This window comes from Myotis nattereri (genome assembly GCF_964212035.1).
Source record: "Myotis nattereri genome assembly, chromosome: 19".
Lineage (NCBI taxonomy): Eukaryota > Metazoa > Chordata > Mammalia > Chiroptera > Vespertilionidae > Myotis > Myotis nattereri.
The window spans coordinates 10,186,154-10,209,755 of record NC_138095.1 but is presented as its reverse complement, the minus strand read 5'-3'; the positions used below and the strand labels follow the sequence as shown (position 1 = coordinate 10,209,755).

At 42.3% G+C, this 23,602-nt stretch overlaps 1 protein-coding gene across 1 annotated transcript in view; it reads right to left on the bottom strand.

Moving 5' to 3' along the window:
* The window catches only part of BRAP (BRCA1 associated protein), a 33,081-nt gene extending 9,715 nt beyond the window's left edge, over positions 1-23,366 (bottom strand). Inside the window, exons 1-10 of the mRNA XM_081113377.1 lie at positions 23,075-23,366; positions 20,949-21,110; positions 17,919-18,117; positions 16,182-16,371; positions 9,908-10,021; positions 8,734-8,882; positions 6,070-6,145; positions 4,229-4,367; positions 3,516-3,625; positions 1,394-1,483 (exon numbers count right to left, since the gene is read on the bottom strand). Coding sequence (XP_080969503.1) covers positions 1,394-1,483; positions 3,516-3,625; positions 4,229-4,367; positions 6,070-6,145; positions 8,734-8,882; positions 9,908-10,021; positions 16,182-16,371; positions 17,919-18,117; positions 20,949-21,110; positions 23,075-23,156 — 1,311 coding nt within the window. The 5' untranslated portion in view covers positions 23,157-23,366. The remainder of the gene's footprint in view (positions 1-1,393; positions 1,484-3,515; positions 3,626-4,228; positions 4,368-6,069; positions 6,146-8,733; positions 8,883-9,907; positions 10,022-16,181; positions 16,372-17,918; positions 18,118-20,948; positions 21,111-23,074) is intronic.
* Positions 23,367-23,602: the final 236 nt, after the last annotated feature.

Sequence of the window (23,602 nt, the reverse complement as noted above, 5' to 3'; positions counted from 1 at the left end):
CAGCAAACTCATTAGTTAACAGAGCCAAATATCAACAGTACAACGATGGAAATTTCTTTTGAGAGCCAAATTTTTTAAACTTAAACTATATAGGTAGGTACATTGTTATTAACTTAATTAGGGTACTCCTAAGGCTTAGGAAGAGCCACACTCAAGGGGCCAAAGAGCCCCATGTGGCTCACGAGACGCAGTTTGCCGACCACGGATCTAGGGGAAAAGAAGTCCGTGCCCTTGACTGCATAGTCAGGTATTCTATGTTATAAAAATTCACACTGGTGTGCCATGGAACAACCAGTTGAAAATCACTGTCCTAGACCAATAAGGAAACATGGTTACCATTGAAGTTCTAGCATTTCTGCCCAATTTTGTTCCCATCAACTTGTAGAAGTAACATCTTGTTGCCTCAGAGGCCCATGTTCAGCTCCCCAAAGCAGCTGTTCCCAAGTTCACAAACCAACTGGCTGACTCAAATTACAAACTCTCATGTATATACTTCTTTTTTTAAATAGAATAACACAAGGCACTAGAAAACTTTATTGAAATTACCAAATAAAACCCCAAGCCCAAAATTTAAAGCTTTTAAATGCAAGATTTCTATTTTCCTTTCTTTTTTTTAAGGTACATGCCAGGAATTTTACTTCTTCCTTAACTTAGTTTGGTATAGAGCTCAGTATACAATAAGACTTTAATATATTCTTTTTGATTTAGTAATCTTAGGTGAGAATACATGTCTGCTTCTCTCCCCTTCTTATACTATACCTAGTTGATTGCATTTGCCTTTTTTATCTTTCTTTTCCTTTTTGACTAATTTCATTCTCATTGTGATCTAGCTCAGGGGTGGGCAAACTTTTTGACTCGAGGGCCACAATGGGTTCTTAAACTGGACCGGAGGGCCGGAACAAAAGCATTGATGGAGTGTTTGTGTGAACTAATATAAATTCAAAGTAAACATCATTACATAAAAGGGTATGGTCTTTTTTTTCAATAGTTTTATTCATTTCAAACGGCTGGATCCGGCCCGCGGGCCGTAGTTGCCCACGGCTGGTCTAGCTTGTCCCACAATAGTGCCTTCATAGGCTAAGTCTAATATAATGAAAATTCAGGTGTTTACCATTCTCTCTGGAATCCTTACCTAGAGTTACGTTACTGAGGTGAGCCAAATGATTCCAAATTGTTTTCTTTTCTTCTTTCCCCTAACTCCAGCTTTACTGCAACATAACTGACATACATAGAACAAAGGTTTCTTTTTAGAGGCAGAACAGTTCTTTACCTGTCTACCAGACTAAGAAGCAAGATTCAAAGATTCCTTTGTCTGTACTCTGCCTTTTCCCAAACCAACATCAGATTGCCCATGCCACGTGGCACTTCATCAGTCACTAAACCAGAAACTTACTTCTTCTGCTGTGTCCTTCTCTATCCGAACTATCTTGTTTTCCCAGTAGATTCGCTGTGATTCCAGCTGGCTTGTTAGTAAATATGAATACTGAAAACATAAATAATAAAACGTAAGTCACTGTTGTAAGTCTCTGAAATCCAATTAAAAGCTTACTTTTAATGGCCTACGGAAGAGTAAGAGTAACCATCAAATATATATTACACCTTGGTTCCACTCTACTCACTAAACCACAATTATACTCCTGATCTCCTGGAGCTTACAATCTAGTCAGGAACAAACAGGGAAATGTGCAGTAAAAAAACATATGTTCCTGTTCAAACTGACTTTCAGAACCACATGGTGCCCTAGCTGGTTTTGCTCAGTGGACAGAGCGTAGGCCTACAGACTGAAAGGTCCTGGGTTCGATTATGGTCAAGGGCACATGCCAGTAGGGGGCGTGCAGGAGGCAGCCAATCAATGATTCTCTCTCATCACTGCTGTTTCTCTCTCCCATTCCCTTCCTCTTTGAAATCAATAAAAATGTATTTTAAAAAAGACCCTCATGGTTTTTAAATCAAAGGGTAACTCAACTCAGGTTATCCATCTACCCTGTACCTCCCAGCCTTGGGTTACGTGCCCCCTTTCTCAGTTCCCACAGCACTATGCCTATCAATAGCACTTACAACACTAGCACTTAATTACTGGTTTATTTGCCTGTCTTCCACGACTGGCCTCTTTGAAAGCAAGGGTTCTATCTTTATTTCTATATCCTCGGTGCCTGGCACATGGATGTTAGGAAACATTTGCTGCCTGCTTACATGGATGAATGAATAGTGCTGTGTAACTGCGGGGAAAGGATAGATGGCTTCTGACAGTAGGGCATAGTAGGACTTCTGAAAGAAAGAGATTTGAGAGGTCTCTTAACAGACAGGAAGAGGAGATAAAGAGAGAGGTATGGTTCCAGAGAACTACTGGACCTTGATGTGAGCTGTGATGTATATGTCTCTTCAGAGATGAAGAAGTACCAATAAGGCTGGGGTGTAGGGTGTGGAGAGTTGGGGTCTATGGAAGGCTCTGGGTTATCACATTGAGAATGTGGGCCAAGGCTTGGTCAGATCACACCTGCATTTTGGAAAGACTATTCTAGGAGACTAGCAGAGAGTCTAACCACATTCTAGAGAAGAAACTGAAAGTGCAACAGAGGGAAAGGACAATCGGGAGAATATGTGTGTGTGTCACCAGAATGTACATTCCATGAGGGCAGGGAGTTTGTTTAATGCTACATTCCCACCACCAGAGGACTGGCTGACAGACAGCAACCCTCAATGAATATTCATTGAATGACATACTATTATTAACTATTATGGAAGGGCTACTCATTCTAAAAACTTAATGTAAAAGATGTGAACGACTGTGATATATCAATATAATATTTTTTCAATATAATTTATTAACGGTAACAACATAAGCCTTATTTTAGGCCATTATACTGATCTATCAGACCTTAAAAGTCTGGAAATGAGCAAGTTTTTAAATGTCCATTTCCTCCCAAGGTTAAGATAATTATTTTTTAATTTATATAAAATAGGACTTGTGTTAAACTTCTTCATTAACATAAAATGCACATGACATCAATTTTATAGTAGATGGGATTTACTGGTATGGAGAAAACATAGACTGTGCTAATTTTGTTGTTTCTTCAAATATATGAGTACCCAAAAATGGCTTTATGTATACAGGCATCAAATTCATAAAATGCCAGCCAATATATAGGGAAAAGCTCCCTGGAAAGATAATATTGAGGTTTCCTCACTCCAACCAAGTCTGCTCAATTTACAACTGTTACTATAATGCCAACAGAAAGATTCTTAACTTCCAGTTTTAGAGCAGCTACAGAGGACAACCTTAATATTGAAACTTGAGACAACTCAGAATATCACATTGAAAATAAGGCACAGTGAAACTTAGACTTTCAAGGAAGAAAACCAGAATAAAAACATTCTAATAATCATTTATAGCAGTAAAAGAACTTTTTAAAAACAGTTGGCATGCAGAGTAAATGGCAAAATTAAAAATCTAAAACACCTTTCAAGTTAGAATAGTAAAAAGCTATTTAGTAATTACTAATAACTTATCTTACCTCTAACTGCAAGGCATCTATTTTCTCTTCCTGGCAAGTATCACCCTCACATTCATACTGTACTATTTTTCCATCTGTTTTACTTGCAACCAGTCGATGGACATAATTATCTAAAGAAAAGAATGAGTCAACCAAGGTCAGAATGAAAAGGGTCTCCCATACTATTTTAACTGACATTTTTGTTTTCACAGATCTAAATTGCAGTATTTCTTTAAAAGTGAGCTAGCCCTAAAAATAATAAAATAAATAAATAATAATAAAAATAAAAGTGAGCTAGCCCTAGTGGATAGAGCATCAGCCTGCGAACTGAAGGTTCCCAGGTTCGATTCTGGTCAAGGGCACATGCCTGGGTGGCGGGCTCAATCCCCAGTGGGAGGCGTGTAGGAGGCAGTTGATCAATGATTCTCTCATCACTGATGTTTCTATCTCTCTTTCCCTCTCCCTTCCTCTCTGAAATCAATAAAAATATATATATTTTTAAAAAGTGAGCTAAAGCATTTGAATTTAAAAAAGAGTGAAAGGCAAGAATGGAAATATTAAGGTGCAAACATTAATTTCTTTATAAGGTGCAACTCAGACCAGTCATAGGAAATCAAGCCCTATAGGGCTTGAGTTTGCCACAGCTGTCAGAAAGGTTTCAAGCTGTGAGAGATTCTGACAGAGAAGTTTTCATACAGAATGAACCCAAATTCGAGAATGAGAGTGGTGTTCACCTCCAGCATAGTCCCAGACTCGATGGTTGGTGAGCTGCATGGCATATGTGTGCTGGGTTTCCTCAAAGTGCTTATAAGCATGTCGACTTACATATCGTCCACATCCTATGTGGCCACATATTAAGCAAATCCAAAGGTTCTGCCAAGAAAAAGGTATGATTTTAATTATATAAAAACACATGACAGATAATCTCTTTGCTGTTAGAAGCTTCATTTTGTAGAAGCAAAAGTACTGGTACTTTGTTACAGCAATCTGAACAGAATAAGACACCAGCCATTCTAACTTTTTCCACTGTCATCCCTGAGTCTAAGCCCCCATGATCGCTGGCCTGGACTATTCCTGCCCATCTACATTTTGTCCTCCATACTGCAACCAGAGTGAACTTCAGCCCTAACCACTTTGGCTCCGTGGATAGAGTGTCAGCCTGCGGACTGAAGGGTCCCAGGTTCGATTCCGGTCCAGGGCATGTACCTTGGTTGGGGGCACATCCCCAGTAGGGACTGTGCAGAAGGCAGCTGATTGATGTTTCTCTCTCATCGATGTTTCTAACTTTCTATCCCTCGCCCTTCCTCTCTGTAAAAACTCAATAAAATACATTTAAAAATAAAATAAATAAATAAATCCATCAGATAGTTTGTCCTGGCTCTGCTATATCCAAGCATCTGGGATGATGTCATGAAATCTCCGTGGGCCTCCGTTCCCTTATCTGTAAAATAGGGACGGTAATGGCATTGATCTCATAGGCTTGTTAAATGATTGAGTGCATAGCTGTAAAGCACGTAGAGCAGTCCAAGGACATAGTCAGCGCTGTGTTTGAACTTTTCAAATACAGTAACTGAAACTCCCTTTCCTTCTCAATACACTTAAACTCCAGACTCCTTACCTTGAGTCTCTAAGGCTCTACATCAAGCATGTCAAACTTGCGGCCTACACGAGTATTTTTGCAGCCCAGCCAATATAACGGTATGGAAGAAACATTTTAATAAAAATTTCGTAACTTAATTTTTACAATATCCTGTTATACATAATTATTAATAACAAACTACAACGTTCACTAATGACTGATTATTATAATTGTGTTGCATTCATTTCCCTTACATGCCTACGTACAGGTGCACCATTTCTCTCTACTAATACTAGCGGCGAATATTTTAGCAGCCGATGGCCACATCATTAGTCTTGTACTGACTTGTTTGGTGTGCACAACAGGAAATATTTCGCTTTTGGAAAACAAGAAAAATAGGTTTATTTGTGTTACGCTTATTAATTTGTGCAGTTATTCAGTGTCTGGTAAGTTAATGTTTAAGAAAAAATATTTTTATTAAAATGTTCTATTATTTTATGTTAACAATTACTTATTTATTTCAGCCCTTTGTCTTCAGCATGTCTCTATCAAAATAAACCTATGTTTCTATGAAAAAAATAAAATAAAATAAAAATACATGACTGCCCGACTCATGGTAGGAAGGGGCTGACAGAAAATAAGATTTAGAGTTGTTTCTATAAGAGCTTTGAATAAATATATATTTAAAACCCAAAAGTAAGGATGCTTTTATGGGTCAATCATTTTCTTATTCTGACTTTAATGGAACTCCATGCAAATAGCAAGGAAAAAATTCATAACTTATCAATAAAAGTATAGGCTTTTTCAAAGAACAAAAAATAAAACCATAAAGTATTTTGCTTAGGTGTCAGTTTTTATAGTTATATTTCTTGCCTGACACTAGACAAAAAGAAAAAAAATCAGTCTCACAAAAGTATTTCAAGCCTCGCAAGGCAGAAAAAAATCCCAGACAATTAAAGCGGTGTTCATTATTCATTCCCACCATGCATTACTTACTTCCTGAACACCACATTCAAAACACTTATTTTCTTCTACTGGCTCTGGAGTTTGACAGTACCGGCAAACAGGGCACCTATCCAAGACACCAAAAGATAATGACAGATTAAATAGAAAACAGCTGTTATACAACCCAACAGTAAAAAACTTAATTTTAAATACTCCTTCTCTAATATCTTTTATCATAACTAAAAATAGCACTTAAAATATACTTCTGAGCTATTTGCAAACAAAATGAAAAAAACAAAACACAAAAAACCCCAAAATCTTGACAAAGCAGAGGAAAGGGAGAAATCTTCATCTGCCTCATACCTTTTCCCACTCTCCTGTCTAAAGCTTACATAATCAAAGGATTACATAATGGGCTAGAATTAGGGACTTGAGACAAGTTATTAATTTTTTCATGTCTAGGTACCCATAAGGTATTTTTACTTTAAATAATCTACCTTATACCCACTTTGAAAAGTTTAAATTATTTAAAATGAATCCAGTCCTCTCAAGGTTGCTATTAAGAGTTGAAACTAGCCGAAACCGGTTTGGCTCAGTGGATAGAGCGTTGGCCTGCGGACTGAAAGGTCCCAGGTTCGATTCCGGTCAAAGGCATGTACCTGGGTTGTGGGCACATCCCCAGTAGGAGATGTGCAGGAGGCAGCTGATCGATGTTTCTCTCTCATCGATGTTTCTAACTCTCTATCTCTCTCCCTTCTTCTCTGTAAAAAATCAATAAAATATATTAAAAAAAATTATTTTTTTAAAAAAAGTTGAAACTAAACTCTAGTAAATTTCACCAAATTAAAAATAAAGTAAGTCAATGTACTTCCTGAAATGCACATGACACATATAAGGAACATCATGTGGAAGAATATACCAGCGCTCTGTGAGTACTCAAGTTTCAATTTACAAAATGCAATAAAAACAGCAGTGAAGTCCTAGCTGGTTTGGCTCAATGAATAGAGCGTCGACCTGTGGACTGAAAGGTCCCAGGTTCGACTCTGGTCAAGGGCACATGCCTGGGTTGCAGGCTCGATTCCCACTGTGGGGTGTACAGGAGGCAGCTGATCAATGATTCTCTCTCATTATTGATGTTTCTATCTCTCTCTCTCCCTTCCTCTCTGAAGTCAATAAAAATATATTTAAAAAAACAAACAAAAGACGACAGTGAAGCCAAACTCATAGATACATAGAGTAGAAAGATGGTGACCAGGGTCCAGGGGATAGGAAAATAGGAAGATGTCAAGGGATACAAAGTTTCAGTTATGTAAGACGAGTAAGTTCGTAGAATTGGTGCACATTAATGTGACTACAGTTAATATTATACTGTGTACTTGAAATCTGCTAAGAGGGTAGATCTTGGGTGTTCTTACCACACACACACACACACACACAAAAAAAAAAAAAAAAAGGAAAAAGGGAAATGGTAAAAGTATGAGTGATGGATTATGTTAATTGGCTTGGTTGTGGTGAATATTTAATATTTCACAATGTATACGTAGATTGGTTCATCAAGTCATACATCTTAAATATATAATTTCTGACTGTCAATTATACCTCAATAAAATTGAAAAAAGGGACACTGAAAAATCCATTAACCCTTTTCAATTATACTTAAGGCAAAGTAACTGAGTTAAGTACTAGCCATTAATATTTTTGTCAGATGGGCAAAGATGACACAAAGTGAATTATTGTTGAGGCTAACTGAATTGGCACAAGAAGAAAGAATGCTCAAGAAACAACTAGTATCAGTTTGTTACCCAACTGCATAAATAAAACCAACAAAAGGAAATCAGCAGGAAGAACACAGAGTTCTTGTCACAGAAAAAGAGTCTATGTTGCCCTAGCTGGTTTGGCTCAGTGGATAGAGCATCAGCCTGTGGACTGAAGGGTCCCAGGGTCGATTCTGGTCAAGGATACGTGCCCAGGTTGCGGGCTTGATCCCCAGTAGGGGGCATGCAGGAGGCAGCCAATCAATGATTCTCTCTCATCATTGATGTTTCTATCTCTCTCCCTCCCCCTCCCCACTCCACCTCCCAGAAATCAATAAAAATATATATAAAAAAGAAAAGTCTGTGTTCCTAAGAGAAAGTTAAAGGATCCAGTCTGTCTCTTTCTTCAGTATCAACAGAAAAGACAGAAGACAACTTGAAGAAATAACGAAATGGCAGCTGGTAAGCAGCAGGCGTCTTGTCAAAGCTAGAAACTAGCCCTCTGCCATCCCTGTGGTCTGTGTGGCAGCTGTAGTAGTGGTTGGATAAGAAAACAACAAACTAATTCTGAAATCTAAGTGTCAGAATGGCCTTTGTGAACTGTATGTATGACCCTGAGAATGAAAAGGAAAAAAGGAGCCCAGCCTGAGTGGCTCAGTGGTTGAGCGTTGACACATGAACCAGGAGCTCACGGTTCAATTCCTAGTCAGGGCACAAGCCCTGTTTCAGGCTTGATTCCCATTAGCGGAAGTGCAGGAGGCAGCCAATCAATAATTCTCTCTTATCACTGATGTTTCAATCTCTCTCTCCCTCTTCCTTCTCTGAAATCAATAAAAACATATATATTTTTTAAAGTCAAATACTTGGACTGGTTCACTTTTGGTGGTGGCTATTTTAATTCTGGGAAAGGATAAGAGTGGGCTTTAATAGGGTAGGGAGATGAGCTCGCTCCTGTACTCACGTCGTGTCATCCCAGCGCTGCAAACACTGACTGTGGAAGCTGTGGTTACATAATGTGGTGAGGATGCCATTCACGGACTCATCCATGCGCTCCAGACACACCGTGCACTTGGGGAGCTCGGTCAGATCCATCACAGGGAGACTGGCACCCTAGAATGAAACACCTCACATAAGCCTCACTCTTCATCCACCAGTTCTAATTTTTTAAAACAACAGTTTTCCTATTGCCTTTTGACTCCTGGAAGGATATTCTCAACATTATTGCTCTGTGAAAATAATTTAAAATTTTTGTTCAAGAAACAAATACTGATTGAGCGCCTCCGATCTTCCCAGCACTGTGCTAGGCACTGGGGATACAGAGGAGAACAAAGCAGACAAAGATCCCTGCCCTCACAGAGCTGACATTCTAGGAAGGGAGACTGCCTCCAAAACCTTAAAACAGAGAATCTAAAATGTCAACAGGCTCCTAACTCTAAGTGTAAAGGTCTATGATTATAACAGAATACAAATGAAGAAAAGCAGCAGAGTCTGGCTGGCAGGTGTGAGTGTCAACCTATGAACCAGGAAGTCACAGTTCAATTCAGGTCAGGACACATGCCCAGGTGGCCAGCTCCATCCCCAGTAGGGGGTGTGCAGGAGGCAGCCAATCAATGATTCTCTCATCATTGATGTTTCTCTCTATCCTTCTCCCTTCCTCTCTAAAATAAATAAAAACATAATAAATTAGGATGGGGACTAAGGGTTGATATTTAAAATAAAAACACTTCTTTTAGGCTCTAGGCAATGTTTCATTGATCTAGAATAGATGAACCTAATTTTCAATGATACACATAATATCCTTTTATTTATTTATTTACATTTTTGGACAATTTTTAAAACAGACATAAAATTCACCAAAGTATACAATTCAGTGGGTGTTTATTGTTTTGTTTTTTGGTTATTCACAAGTTTGAGCAACCATCACCACAACCTAATTCTAGAACATTTCTATCATTTTGAAAAGAAACCTCGTTTTCATCAGCAGTTACTCTCCTCTTACCCCGACCTCTGGCAATCATTCATCTACTTTCTGTCTCTATGGATTGGCCTATTTTGGACATTTCCATAGATATCTTACTGTTCAACTTTATACCATTCTGATATGTATATAAAATATAAGGATTATTCATACTTACATCTTCAGATTTCAGTACTTCAGCCCTTTCCACATAGACCAGCTGGCAAACATCATCTTCTATTGAGTTGAACTGGCGGCCATTGCATGCCATATAAAAACTATCTGCATCAGCCTAGGTACACCAATGGGGAAAAGAAAAAAATTGAGAGCCTGAAAATGCGCTTTATATTCAAGATGCATAGCTTCAATTATTCTCTTCATTGTCTTTTAAAACTTATACTTGAGAGAGAGAAAAATCAACGGCCAAAAGTAACATCTACAGAAGCAGGAAGCAGGTTCATAGGCTAATCGAACTCTGCAGCTCAATATCCTACATCTCTACAATGTTTCCTGACACATGATAGTTTTACTGGAACAAGAAGCAGCTACTAATGTGTAATAAACTGACAGCTAGTATAATTTTATTATTCGACCAGCAATGGTCAACACTTCCCTTGATAGCAGTATTTTTTTCTCCTCTAGTCAGCACTTTCATAGCAGCTGAAAGCAAAACACTTATTTTTGCAAAGCTTGGAACCAAATCCTAATGGAAGATTGTTAGGGAATAGTCATTTTCAAAATATGTCAGCATCTATGTTCAAAAAAATAAAGGACATGTGGAACTGGAATGAAAAGCTAAGATCTCTTCAAGAAACCAAGTAATAATGATACATGATAAGGATCCCATAAGGAAATTTAAGCAACCCAGTGTGTAATACCAAAAGCAAAGCTCTTGGCTAAAATCAAGATGAATGAGCCTTTGAAATACTAAGCCTCCTTCCCTTAGAGTGAAAGATAGATGGAATTAGAAGAAAAAGTCCCTTGCAAAGGCATAAATGCATTTGTGAATATGGACACAAGTAAATCAAACCTAGACTAGCCTTAGTAGAAAGTAACAAAGAGATGATTTCAGTTTTAAAACTCAGTAATTTTTAGAGGCAGCTAGAGGCCAAGGCTTGTCTGGGTTTCACTCCCACACGGCCATTAGCCCAAACATAGGAAGTTGTGTGCTTTGGCCCTGTCAATGTAGACAGGCTGCTTGTGGGGAGGAAGGGTATCTGCAAAAGGAAATGCCATATTGTTAACATCTAAGAAGAGATTCAAGTCTGTAGCAGGCAAAAATTGTCCTGCAGGTCTACTTTCATGGGGTTCTGAATCTTTAACAGCAAAAGCTTACAATGAGCTTTTCACAGCTTTAAATGTCATTCTAATGATGTAATCAAGTATGGATTCTTGATTATTTATGCTTTCTTAATATGAGCAAGGGAGCTAAACAGCTGAGAAAGGACAACCAATTCTGAACAGTTATATTTAGGTGGGGGGTAGGGAGGTTTTCTTTCAGGAAACAACCTAGTGTACAGACTACAATTCACTTTAACGTCAAAATGTTAAGAGCTAGTTCTTAAATAATACATTTTCTTTAATACTAAGAAGAGGCAATCTAATGGCTTCCCCCATTCTTTAAGAGTAATGACTTCTTGCCCTGACCGGTTTGGCTCAGTGGATAGAGCGTCGGCCTGCGGACTCAAGGGTCCCAGGTTCGATTCCGGTCAAGGACATGTACCTTGGTTGCGGGCACATCCCCAGTAGGGGGTGTGCAGGAGGCAGCTAATCAATGTTTCTAACTCTCTATCCCTCTCCCTTCCTCTCTGTAAAAAATCAATAAAATATGTTAAAAAAAAAAAAAAAGAGTAATGACTTCTTCCTGAAATGTTTATAGATGAGGAAGCAGCACAGTGAGCAAATGGATTCATGTTCTGAGGAAAGTGAGAGGCTGGGAATGAGGGCCACTGGTCAGCTCTTCGGGGTCCCAAGCACCAGGAGCTGCGCCAGCTGAGTGAGGAAAGGAAGACCCCTCCTTGAGCCTCCAGCTCTGTAAATGCTCACTAAGCGACTATGCCTCCTCAGAGGAAGGAACAAGGTTTGTGTGACACAGGGCATGTGATGAATTCTATTCAGCACCAGATAAATTAATCCTTTCTGGAGGGAGTTGTTTATACCGTAGAAATGTATTTTTTGAACACACTGATCTCTTCTTTAAAATCTTGGTATTGAAAATGTACCTTCACTTTTTCAAATATTTACTGAGTACCTAGCATATGTCAGTAGAAAACAAAATACACATGGTTCCCACTTCAACCCACCACTGAAGTGCACAAAAGCATGAAGCCAACTGGAAAATTCGCAAAATAAACTCTTTTATTTAAAATGTTTGCACTGTATAGAGCCCAAAATTTAAAGAAACCAGCTTTTGTTTTTTCCTTAGTCCTTGTTCCTACTGTTCCTGTCTCAGGATAAATTTGAGAAAAAGAAAAATCCATCATGAACAAGGTTCCTTTATCATCATGATGATCACTATACTACTGAGAACATATTTTTACTTCTCAAGAGAGGGGTCTTGCTGGGCCACGGTTGCTCAGTGGTTGAGTGTAGACCCATGAACCACGAAGTCACGGTTGGATTCCTCATCAGGGCACCTGCCCGGGTTGTGGGCTTGATCCCCAGTCTGAAGGCAGACGATCAATGATTTTCATCACTGATGTTTCTATCTATCTCTCTCCCTTTCCCTTTCTCTCTGAATTCAATAAAATATATTTAAAAAAAGAGGGGTCTTCAAGGTTGCCCTAAGCATGCAAGTGAAAACGAGCCAACACACACTATTCTCTCAAAAGTTTTGTTCCCAAGAAATATGAAATTGAACCTCCTGTCTTCCTGTGTCCTGATGAATTACAAATTCTTTAACTAAAGACTAAATTTCCTAAAGGTTACAGTAAACTTTGTGAGCACATCCTATATAATAAAAGGCTAATATGCAAACAGACCAAACGGAAGAATGACTGGTTGCTATGAAGTACACTGACCCACAGGGGGCAGATGCTCAACGCAGGAGCTGCCTCCTGGTGGTGAGTGCACCAGAAGCCAGGCTCGTGGCTGGTGAGCACAGTGGCGGTGGCAGGAGCCTCTCCCGCCTCCATGGCAGCGTTAGGGATGTCTGACTGCAGGCCCATGGGGAACGGGCCTAAGCCACCAGTTGGACATCCCCCAAGGGCTCCTGGACTGTGAGAGGGCACAGGCCAGGCTGAGGGACCCGCCCCCGCGAAGTGCACAAATTTTGTGCAACAGGTCTCTAGTCTCTTTATAATACCTCCAGCATAAAGCTGAGGCCAAAAGAAATTCATGAGGTTATAAAAGATAGAGAGAAGGTCCATTTTTTTATTATTATTATTTTTTATTGATTTCAGAGAGGAAAGAAGAGGGAGAGAGAGATAAAAACATCAATGATGAGACAGAATCATAGATTGGCTGCCTCCTGCACGCTCCCCATTGGGGATTGAGCCCACAACCCAGGCATGTGCCCTTGACCAGAATCAAATGCGGGACCCTTCAGTCCACAGGCCAATACTCTATCCACTGAGCCAAACCAGCTAGGGTGGTCCATTATTTCTTAATAACAATTCTCTGGTGAGAAAAAGGAATAAGAATATAGCCTGGCCGGTGTGGTTTAGTGGTTGAGTGTGGACCTATGAACCAGGAGGTCATGGTTCAATTCCTGATCAGGGCACATGCCCGGGTCACAGACTCAATCCTCAATGGGGGCATGCAGGAGGCAGCCAATCAATGATTCTCTCTCATCATTGATGTTTCTATCTCTCTTTTCCTCTTCCTTCCTCTCTGAAATCAATAAAAATATATTTTAAAAAAAAATACAGTTAGCTGCCCAGGCTATGGAGTCAGGCTGCCTGGGCTTCAATTCCCACCTCTGACAACTATTAGCTGTGTAGCTTTGGGCAAGGGACTTATTCCCCCTTGTTCCCACAATTACATAAGTAACATAACAACATCTACTTCATGGCGTTATTGAGAGGACTCAAGGACCTAATGCATGAAAAGCACTTAGCACAGGCCTGGCATCTATCTAAGCAAGTGTTTAACATGTGGTAACTACTGAGTCTATTATTTTCATTAGGGCCCAATATTAATTTAATAACACCAAGTCTTATACTAGGAGGGTGCTTGTAGGCCTTAGAAAGTCCCTGATAGGATGAGCCTCTGACCCTAAGATCCAGCATTAACGATAATACAACTCATGACACCAAAGTCAAGGGTTCCGTCCTCATGGGGGAGAGCATGCAGTAAGCTGTTTCAAAGTTTTAGAAAACATTCATCAACTTGAGCAACCTGCACTTGATCAAAAGACAGAGGTACAGAGCCAATGCATGAGTACAAAGAAAATGTATTAACAGTAATAGCAAATTCCCACAGCATTATCTGCACACTATGAAGCACTTGTTAGAAGAAAATTTGTGGGTTTATTAGACTTCAGACTAACAAATCTAATATGTTCTTAAACATTTTCTCCAATCTGTTTCTGTGATTTTTCCTTTTTCTGATCGGCTTTGTTAAGTAGAGGCAATAACTAAATTACTGCCATTACACAATTTCTTGCAGACAGTGACTGTCTCCCCTTTCCCGCACTTTCATACCACTCCTTAAGGTAAGAGGGGTACAACCTAGGACAGTGATGGCGAGCCTATGACATGCGTGTCAGAGGTGACACGCGAATTCATTTTTTTGGTTGATTTTTCTTTGTTAAATGGCATTTAAATATATAAAATAAATATCAAAAATATAAATCTTTGTTTTACTATGGTTGCAAATATAAAAAAATTTCTATATGTGACACGGCACCAGAGTTAAGTTAGGGTTTTTCAAAATGCTGACACGCTGAGCTCAAAAGGTTCGCCATCACTGCCCTAGGGATTAAAAGTGAGGGGTCAATCCCCAGCTCAGTCACTTACATCTAGCTATGTAACCCTGGGCAAATTCCCAATCTCTCTCAGCAGCTAGTTTCCTCATTTTGTAAAACAAGGATAACAACAGTACTTATCTACCTCACAGGGTTTCTAGTGAGGATGAAATGCGATAACTCACATTAAGCATTTAGCACTGTGAATGGTACAGAACAAGTAGTCTATCTTATTATTACTTTTACCAGGTTTAAAAGGTTTAACATACCACTTGCCCATTTATTGCAAAACTCTTCACTGACCTCGGGTCTCTTGACAATGAAAGCAGTTGTTTAAGTGCTTTTCCATTCTCAACTTGCAGGACAGTTGAAACATTTCTTTTAAATGTCTCGTTCAATGATAGGGTGCTTTGGAAGGTTAAAGGTAACAATTGTGCACCCTCTTGTACACAGAACTCCATTCTAAGTGTTCTCTTTCTGTGGGGCATGGAACAGATAATATAACTCTCACTTCTCTTAACTTCCTTCCCATGAACAATGAATGGCTGCTACTGCTGTCAACATTGGATTTTCTATAACGAAGAAGGAAATGCCTAGTGGATCTTGCGTCATGGGCTCCTTTTCACCCACCAATCTCAGTGACCAGTCAGAGACAAAGGCAAATGACCCTACAGGAACACCCACCTTTGCCAATCTGCAAATGAGGTGAGATTGAAGTAATTTTTGACAAAGCCGCATTTCAAAACTAATGAATAGACAAATATAACAGGCTATTAAAAAAAACCACACAGATTGAATGAAACCTACAGATAAGGTAGCTCTTTAATAACCTGGATAACACCTAAAGCTTACCTCATTTTTATATGCATAAAGAAATATGCATACTCCTAAGAATATCTTTCTAACATCTTTAGAACTGAGACACGTAAAGTATGAGTTATAATGCACAAGTGCTTTTAAAAACTGAAAATACCACCACTCTTTCAGTGTTTGTTTCTCTATTCTCTATTTCCAATCAGAATTCTAGAGCATCTTTAATACATCAAGGAATGTCACAAAAATCCCTCGTCACCAAAATTTTTTTAAAAAAGAGAGATCTTATTTTCTAAAATGTGCCAAAGAAGGTCTTTTAAAAAGAGCATGAAAGAAGCAGGGGCACAAGTGTTATAATGGCAAATTAATAATTGCTTTCAACTTTTAAAAGTTTGGAAACACACATTTGTAATACCTTAACTAATAATAATAATAATTAAAAAAAAAAAGTTTGGAAACTATTGTTCTACTGGAATAGTTACTATTGGATAAAAAAACCCAAATACAACCCTAGATTTCATACCAAATCTGATTTATAAAAAAGTATGGGTATGAATTAGAAAATTCAGTGTCTGCTAATTAATTTAGAAGTAATTCTAGAATTACAATATCCTAGAAGATAAGCTATGAGTCTTAAGTGCAAAATGCTGTAAACCACACACAGCTAGTATTATACAATTTCAAAAACACAGTTTCTGTGGCAAAGAGATTTTTAATATATCTTAACTTTTACCTGTGCACTAAACTTTATCAGCACCATATATTGATTTGGAGTAGAGTCTCTGATGATTTTCATTTGTTCAATTACTTCATTAAATGGGGCGACAAACTTCATAAGGTCATGACTGGTCATTGTAGCAGGGACTGTGAGAATACACAGCATGGCACTGCGCCTCACATCTTCTTTTAAGGAGGTCATCTTACTAATAAGACAATAATTAGACTGTCTTGAATAGACGTATAGTTAGTTCACACAACACTAATTAGACAACTTTTACGTCCAATAGGAAAAATAAAACATGTAATACTTCACATATCAATTAAACAGCTTATTATTTTATTTGAAAATCCATACTACATAGGTAAATGCAAAATCCCTTAAATATATCTGCCATGGAGTTTAAGGTAAGCTTCGTAATGTTCTACATTACACACACCAGTGAAATTTTTAACCTTTAGTTAAAAGTTTGTTATGGTTACAAATCTGCATTAGGCAAATTTGCAGTTTGTTGTTTTATTTTCGTTGTTCTTGTTTAGTTTTTTAAATAATAATCTCTCACTCAGCTGGCATGGCTCAGTGATTGAGCGCTGACCTATGAACCAGGAGGTCACGGGTTCTCCCAGTTAGGGCACCTGCCCCGGTTACGAGCTCGATCCCCAGTGTGAGGCATGCAGGGGACAACCAATCAATGATGCTCTCTCATCATATCTCTCTCCCTCCTCCTCCCTCTCTGAAATAAATAAAAATATATATTAAAAAAAATCTCTCATTGTGTAACTTGGAAGCACAATGCTAACTCTGGACTTCTCTTAAGGGTCTAGAACAGGGGGGGGGCAAACTTTTTGACTCTAGGGCCACAATGGGTTCTTAAACTGGACTCAGAAGAAGGAGCTGCGGCCGTGTTTCCCGATGTTGCCATGTTAACACTGCTGCTGGTGAAGGAGCGGAGGGGAGAACAAGAGAACCCTTTGCTCTTTCGGCCACGGCTGGTCTAGAAGATAAAAGAGCTCTTAATATAAGAAAGAGAATTCTGAACCATGAAGATGTGACTCTGAAGATTACAGAAAGTGTTGCTGGGTTGTAATAGCTGGAATGGGGGTAGGGAGGATTCTCCCTAGCCTTTTTGAAATGGTGCAAACTCACTTCAACAGCTGTGATTCCACATGGCTACCTGAATATTCTGAGTATTCACTATTTCCCTGTAGGAACTTAGCATCCGAGTTAGGATAAAGACAGCCTTTAAAGAAATCAATTACTAATTATCCCAGAAGCTGATGGCCCAGCTTATAGATTTAGTCAAACGCTTTCTTTCTGTTGGCCTCCTGCAAGCCTACTGCTCGGACCACAGAAAAGGGTAAAAAGAGGTGATGAAATTGCTACCATTACCTGATTTCTTAGTTTCTTTCATAAAGATTTGGTGGGGATATGAGACTACTGTGATGTTATGGATCATTTGTAATTTTCCTTTGCTATCTTCTTTCCTTTCCCTTTACCAATCACCTTGCATGCCTACCTTCTCAGGGAATATTTTCTAGGAAGGCCATTTACACATTCCTTTTATAAGGAGAAGCTCTGACCCAATCTACAAGATTAACCAAATGTAAAACATTTAAGAATTCTCTAACACACAATATATGAAAGTACTATGTTTTTGAAGCTTAAAATACACACTTCCCTTCAGGGTAAAAGATTTTTCTCCTCCCTAAAGCAAAAAATAGACCAACTCAAAAGGAAAAAGGTTTTTCTTACTTTGTCTTATATAGATGCATAATACCATGAACTATTTCAACTGATGGATTTCCACTGAAGAATGAAATCTGGTCTGGAAGCTGTTTGGATGGAGAATCGGGAGCAGTATTTACACTTTCTTTACTTTGATCTTTACTTTTCTGTGCAGTGGGGGATGCTTCTGAAGACTTTCTTTCTTCCATTGCAGCTTTCAGGTCATCTTTCACAAATCAAAAATTAGCAGATTATAAAATGATAGGAAATATGCTGAAGGATTCTAATTAGATTAAAATTTTGAGTCAGAATAATGAACTCTGACAGAGAAATTGTCATATATTAAGAACTACATTCACAGAACAGCCATGTTTTGGGGGCATCTCAACTTAAAAGTGCTCTTTCCTCCATAAAAATCCCATTATCGCCCTCAAGGTGACTCTTACATCTATCTATCTATAATAATAAAAGGGTAATATGCCAAATAGACCGGATGTTCTTCCTGATGAAGCCGGGGCCAGAGGGAAGCAGCCGGGGTCCTGGGTGCCTGCTGGTGGCAAGAGGAGGGAACATCAGGTCCCAGGTGCCAGAGGGAAGCCGGTGCCAGCAGCCGGGGGAAGGAAGGCCTACTCTTGCACAAATTTTTGTGCATCAGACCTCTAGTCCTATCTAATAAAAGAGAAACATGGTAATTAGCCATACGACCGCTACCCTTCCCATTGGCTAATCAGGGCGATATGCAAATTAACTGCCAGCCAAATGGTGGCCAACAGCCAGGCAGTTAGAAGCGAACATGAGGCTTGCTTGCTTCAGTGACGGAGGAAACCAACGTTCCCTGCCAGCCTTGTCGGCCTCTGAGCTTGCAGTTTGAAACATTGTAACAAATATAGAAGCTAAACAAAACCCCAGAAACCCGCTTTCAGCCAGCCAGGATCTCAGAGCTGGAGTTGATACAGAGTTTTGATTATAGAACCCAAACAAACCAGATACCTGCTTTCAGCAGGAGAGGCCTCAGAGCTGGAGCCAGAGCTAAAGCTGGCCCAGAATAAAAAAAAAAGAAAAAAAGGAGCAGTTGGGAGCTTCAGTCACCCGCCAGCCTGAAAACAGCCCTCAGCCCCTCACCCAGACTGGCCAGGCACTCCAGTGGGGAACCCCACCCTGATCCAGGACACCCTTCAGGGCAAACCAGCCAGCCCCCACCCATGCACCAGGCCTCTATCCTATATAGTAAAAGGGTAATATGCCTCCCAGCGCCGGGATCAGCGTGACAGGGGGCAGTGCCCAAACCCCCTGATCGCCCTGCGGCTCTGTGTGTGACAGGGGGCTGGGCCACAACCTCCCTATCCGCCCTGCTCTGTTTCTGACAGGGGAAGGTGCCCCAACCCCCTGATCAGCCCTGCTCTGTGCCTGATATGGGGGAACTCCCCAACCCCCTGATTGCCCTGCGGCTCTGTGTGTGACAGGGTGCGGCCACCCCAAGCCCCTGATCGGCCTTGCTCTGTGTGTGACAGGGTGCGGCGCCCCAACTCCCCCCCCCCCTTCCCCACGGGCCCTGCTCTGTGTGTGATGGGGTAGAGCCATAACCTCCCCATCAGCCCTGCCCTGAGTGTGACAGTGGTGGCACCCCAACCCCCTGATCTGCCCTGCTCTGTGTGTGACAGGGGGCGGTGCCCCAACTCCCCTATCGGCCCTACTCTGTGAGTGACAGGGGGGAGCTCCCCAACCCCCTGATCGGCCCTGCTCTGTGAGTGACGGGGGGTGGCGCCGCAACCTCCCCATCGACCCTGCCTTGAGTGTGACAGGGGGCGGTGCCCCAACCCCTCAATCAGCCCTACCCTGAACGTGACTGAAGGTGGCATCGCAACCTCCCGATCCGCCCTGCTCTGTGCATGACAGGGGGCGGCGCCCCAACTCCCCAATTGGCCCTGCTCTGAGCCCAACCAGGGGCTGCACGTAGGGATTGGGCCTGCCCTCTGCCACCCGGGAGCAGGCCTAAGCCAGCAGGTTGTTATCTCCCAAGGGGTCCCAGACTGTGAGAGGGCACAGGCCGGGCTGAGGGGCCCCCCTTCCCCCCCGCCTGTGCACAAATTTTTGTGCACCGGGCCTCTAGTATATATATAAAAGCCCAATATGCTAAGTGTCCGCCTGTTCAGTCAACCGCTCTACCAGTCTCTATGATGCGCACTGACCACCAGGGGGCAGATGCTCTGACTGGTAGGTTAGCTTGCTGCTGGGGTCCAGCCTGTCCCTGATCAGAACTGGGTGAGAGGGGCCAGACACGCCCTGGAGCCCTCCCACAGTCCCTCCCCAGCCTCTAAAATATTTCTACTAATTAATTTCCTTTCAATGTGCATGAATTCGTGTACTGGGCCTCTAGTTTGTTAATATCATAATAAAAGCAGGTGCCTTACATCATGTACTTTTAAATAGGACAAACATTCAGAGCTATTAAGTTTGAAAACCAACCCTACCAGTTCTAACCACCTCCATGCTGGAGATGTAGTATACATCCACTCATCCACTCCCCTGGCTGGGGTGAGCTGGCAGAGCAGGGAGAGACACAACATGCTTATTTGTATTCACTCATGATCTGCCACTGACCTAGGTGGTAAGTAGCTCTCCTCACTGAATAGAGTTGTCAACCCAGACTGTTAGGATTAATTTAGAAGAAATATTTGGGGAAGTTGAAATGTGCCTTGGCAATCTCATGGAAGGCACACAGTCAGTGAAAGATAAAAGTATGCTAAAAAGCATGGGCTCACTGACCAACATGTGTAAACAGGCAACCAGAGGTTTACGTTACAAAAGAGTCTAGGGCAGGAGTGGGCAAACTTTTTGACTCAAGGGCCACAATGGGTTCTTAAACTGGACCAGAGGGCTGGAACAAAAGCATGGATGGAGTGTTTGTATGAACTAATATAAATTCAAAGTAAACATCATTACATAAAAGGGTACGGTCTTTTTTTTTTTTTTTAGTTTTATTCATTTCAAAGGGGCCGGATCCAGCCCTCGGGCCGTAGTTTGCCCACGGCTGGTCTAGGGTTTTATAAAGCATACCTGGGTTGGACTTCATGGTCTCAATGATCACGTCTGTCATTTCTCGACGGCCAAGATGCTGATGTATGATTGCTGCTTTCTCCCCTGGTGACTTCCCTTCTAAACAGGCTACAGCTGAAGCTAGTGTCTTCTCTTTGATCTCCGCATCGGACATTTCCCCGGCTAAAGAACACATGAATGATTAATACCTGATAATAAAACAGGCTCTTTTCCCCTCTTAATGTATCCACTGATAGGTTTCCCTTTTCTCTGCTGCTTTCCTGACGACGCCGTTGCAGTGTCCATCTCACTCACTTCTGGGGCTCCTGCAGTGCCCAGCAGACAGTCAGTCAACACCCAGTGCAATAAATTCAGAAACGCGGGGCTGTTCTAGGGAAATTATTCACTTCTAAAGCAATTTAATGAGAGCAACCCCTTCAAGGAGGTTTGACAGTGATTATGCCCAGATGAACCAACCTTTTTGTAATACCTAGTAAAGCACAATTGTGTGCTGAACCCAAAATAAAGTACCAAATCATTATCATTAATAAAGAAAACTTACAAAAATTTTTAGGGGTAGCCTTCTTCAACACCCTGTATCGGAGTCACCTCCTGCCAATCTGTGATCACTGTCTCCAGTCAATGGAAAAGGAATTTGGAGACGTGACTGAACTATCCTGACTATCAGGCCCATCAGGGCAGAGACCAGGCCTGTTGTGTCCACCGCTCACCCCACAGCGCCTAGCACGCATTTAAAGATTCCCTGAATAATGCCGAACTGGTTTGGCTCAGTGGATAGAGCGACAGCCTGTGGACTGAAGGGTCCCAGGTTCGATTCCGGTCAAGGGCATGTACCTTGGTTGTGGGCACATCCCCCGTAAGGGGAGTGCAGGAGGCAGCTGATTGATTCCTCTCATTGATGATTCTAACTCTCTATCCCTCTCCCTTCTTCTCTGTAAAAAATCAATATATATATATGTATATGTATGTATATATATATATATATATATATGTATATGTATATGTGTGTGTGTGTGTATATATATATATATATATATATAAAGATTCCCTGAATAAATGACTGAGCCATGCAGAAGGGACCATGTGGCTAGTGCAGGTTTGGTGGACTTTCAGAACCCAGAGATCATTTTTAACCTTTAAAGATGGCTCCTCGCCCATAAAATAATACTCTATCTTTAATCTGCAGTTCCAACATTCACATACTCAGGGAAGACTCCCACTGACGCCACCCCTACCTGCCCCCCCCCCCCCGCCCCCAAACCAAACGGCGCCTCCTGCAATACTTTTCCAGACTGTTTCTTCTCCGCCTTCATAGTGGTGGTTCTCTCTTTATTCTGTAATTAATTCACCCGTCCCCCCCGGGAACTGCTGGTCCCATTACGGCGGGGACCACGTCTGATTCTGCACACAAACTACAGCTCAGCAGACGGGGTGCGTTGGGTAAGCGTTTCGGGGTGAATGTTACTGTTCGGCAATGGTCTGAGGTCCAAGGAACGGCCATGGCCGCTCTCACAGCCTCGGGGGGTCCTGGGGCCGGTGAGGAAGGGCTCCGGGTCTCCGAGGTAGAACCCCAGTCTCCCGGATAAATCCCGGGCAAGTCGTTTAATCCCTGGGTTTTCCTTTCCCAGTTTGTGACCAGGGGCACCCACCAATCTAACCGGACCGGGTTGTTAAGACAAAATACATACAGTCCAGTTGTGGGCTACAGGAAACGCACCAACGTTAATTACAGGAACTGCCAGTGTTACAAGGCGCCTAAATGAATAGTTTTTTTTTCCAAAGAGGAACGATTTAATAAAACCAGGGACCGTCCGCGTCGCTGGGAATCCAGTCCCCGCCTTCACAAAGCCGAGAGGAAAGCGACTCACAAACTCGACTGGAACCGAGGGCGGGGCAGCGACACGCCAGGTGTAAACAGAGTTCCCGTGGGCGGCGGCAGGTGGGAGGGTCGAGCAGGGCCTCCCCCCGGAGCCACCTGGGGAGGCCCCCAACCCCTCAGCTTCTTCCTGAGGCAACAGCCCTCCGCGGGGCCCTCCCCAGGCCCGTCCTTGCGGAGGACAAGCCCCCCCTCCCCCCCGGGGCCCAGGCGCCGGCGACGCGCGGGGCGGCGAGGCCGCGGCACTCACCCGCGGCGCTGAAGCCGAAGCCGGCGGGGACGGGCGAGTGTTCCGCGAGCTCCAGTCGGATGACAACCAGTGACACACTCATAGGGCAGGCGCTGGCCGGCGCGGGCCCCGGCGGGCTCAGGAGAGGCTGGGGGTCGAGCCGAGAGGCCGGGCGGCCCGAGGCAGGCAGCGCCGCCACCACCTCAGCGCCGCTGCCGCCGCCTCAGCGCAGCAGCTCCTCACGCCACCCCCCGAGCCGCCACCACCTCCACTTCCGCCTCCCGGCCGCCGTCGCTGACCCGCAGGGTTACGCATGCGCGGGCCGGCGCGCGCCCCGATTGGTTGGGGTGGCAGCCGCGTGACCAGCGTGGCCGCTCGGAGCCGGAGCCCCCGGGACCGGATCTCGCTGAGGTTGGGAAGGGTGGGGGGGACGGCGTGGGCATGGCGGGCACTTCTTCCCCCCACACGGGGCCGATGGGCGGGTTGGCGCCCAGGCCCACGTTCACCTACCCGATAGGCCTGGCCTTCAGCCCCCCTCAGCTGATGGCG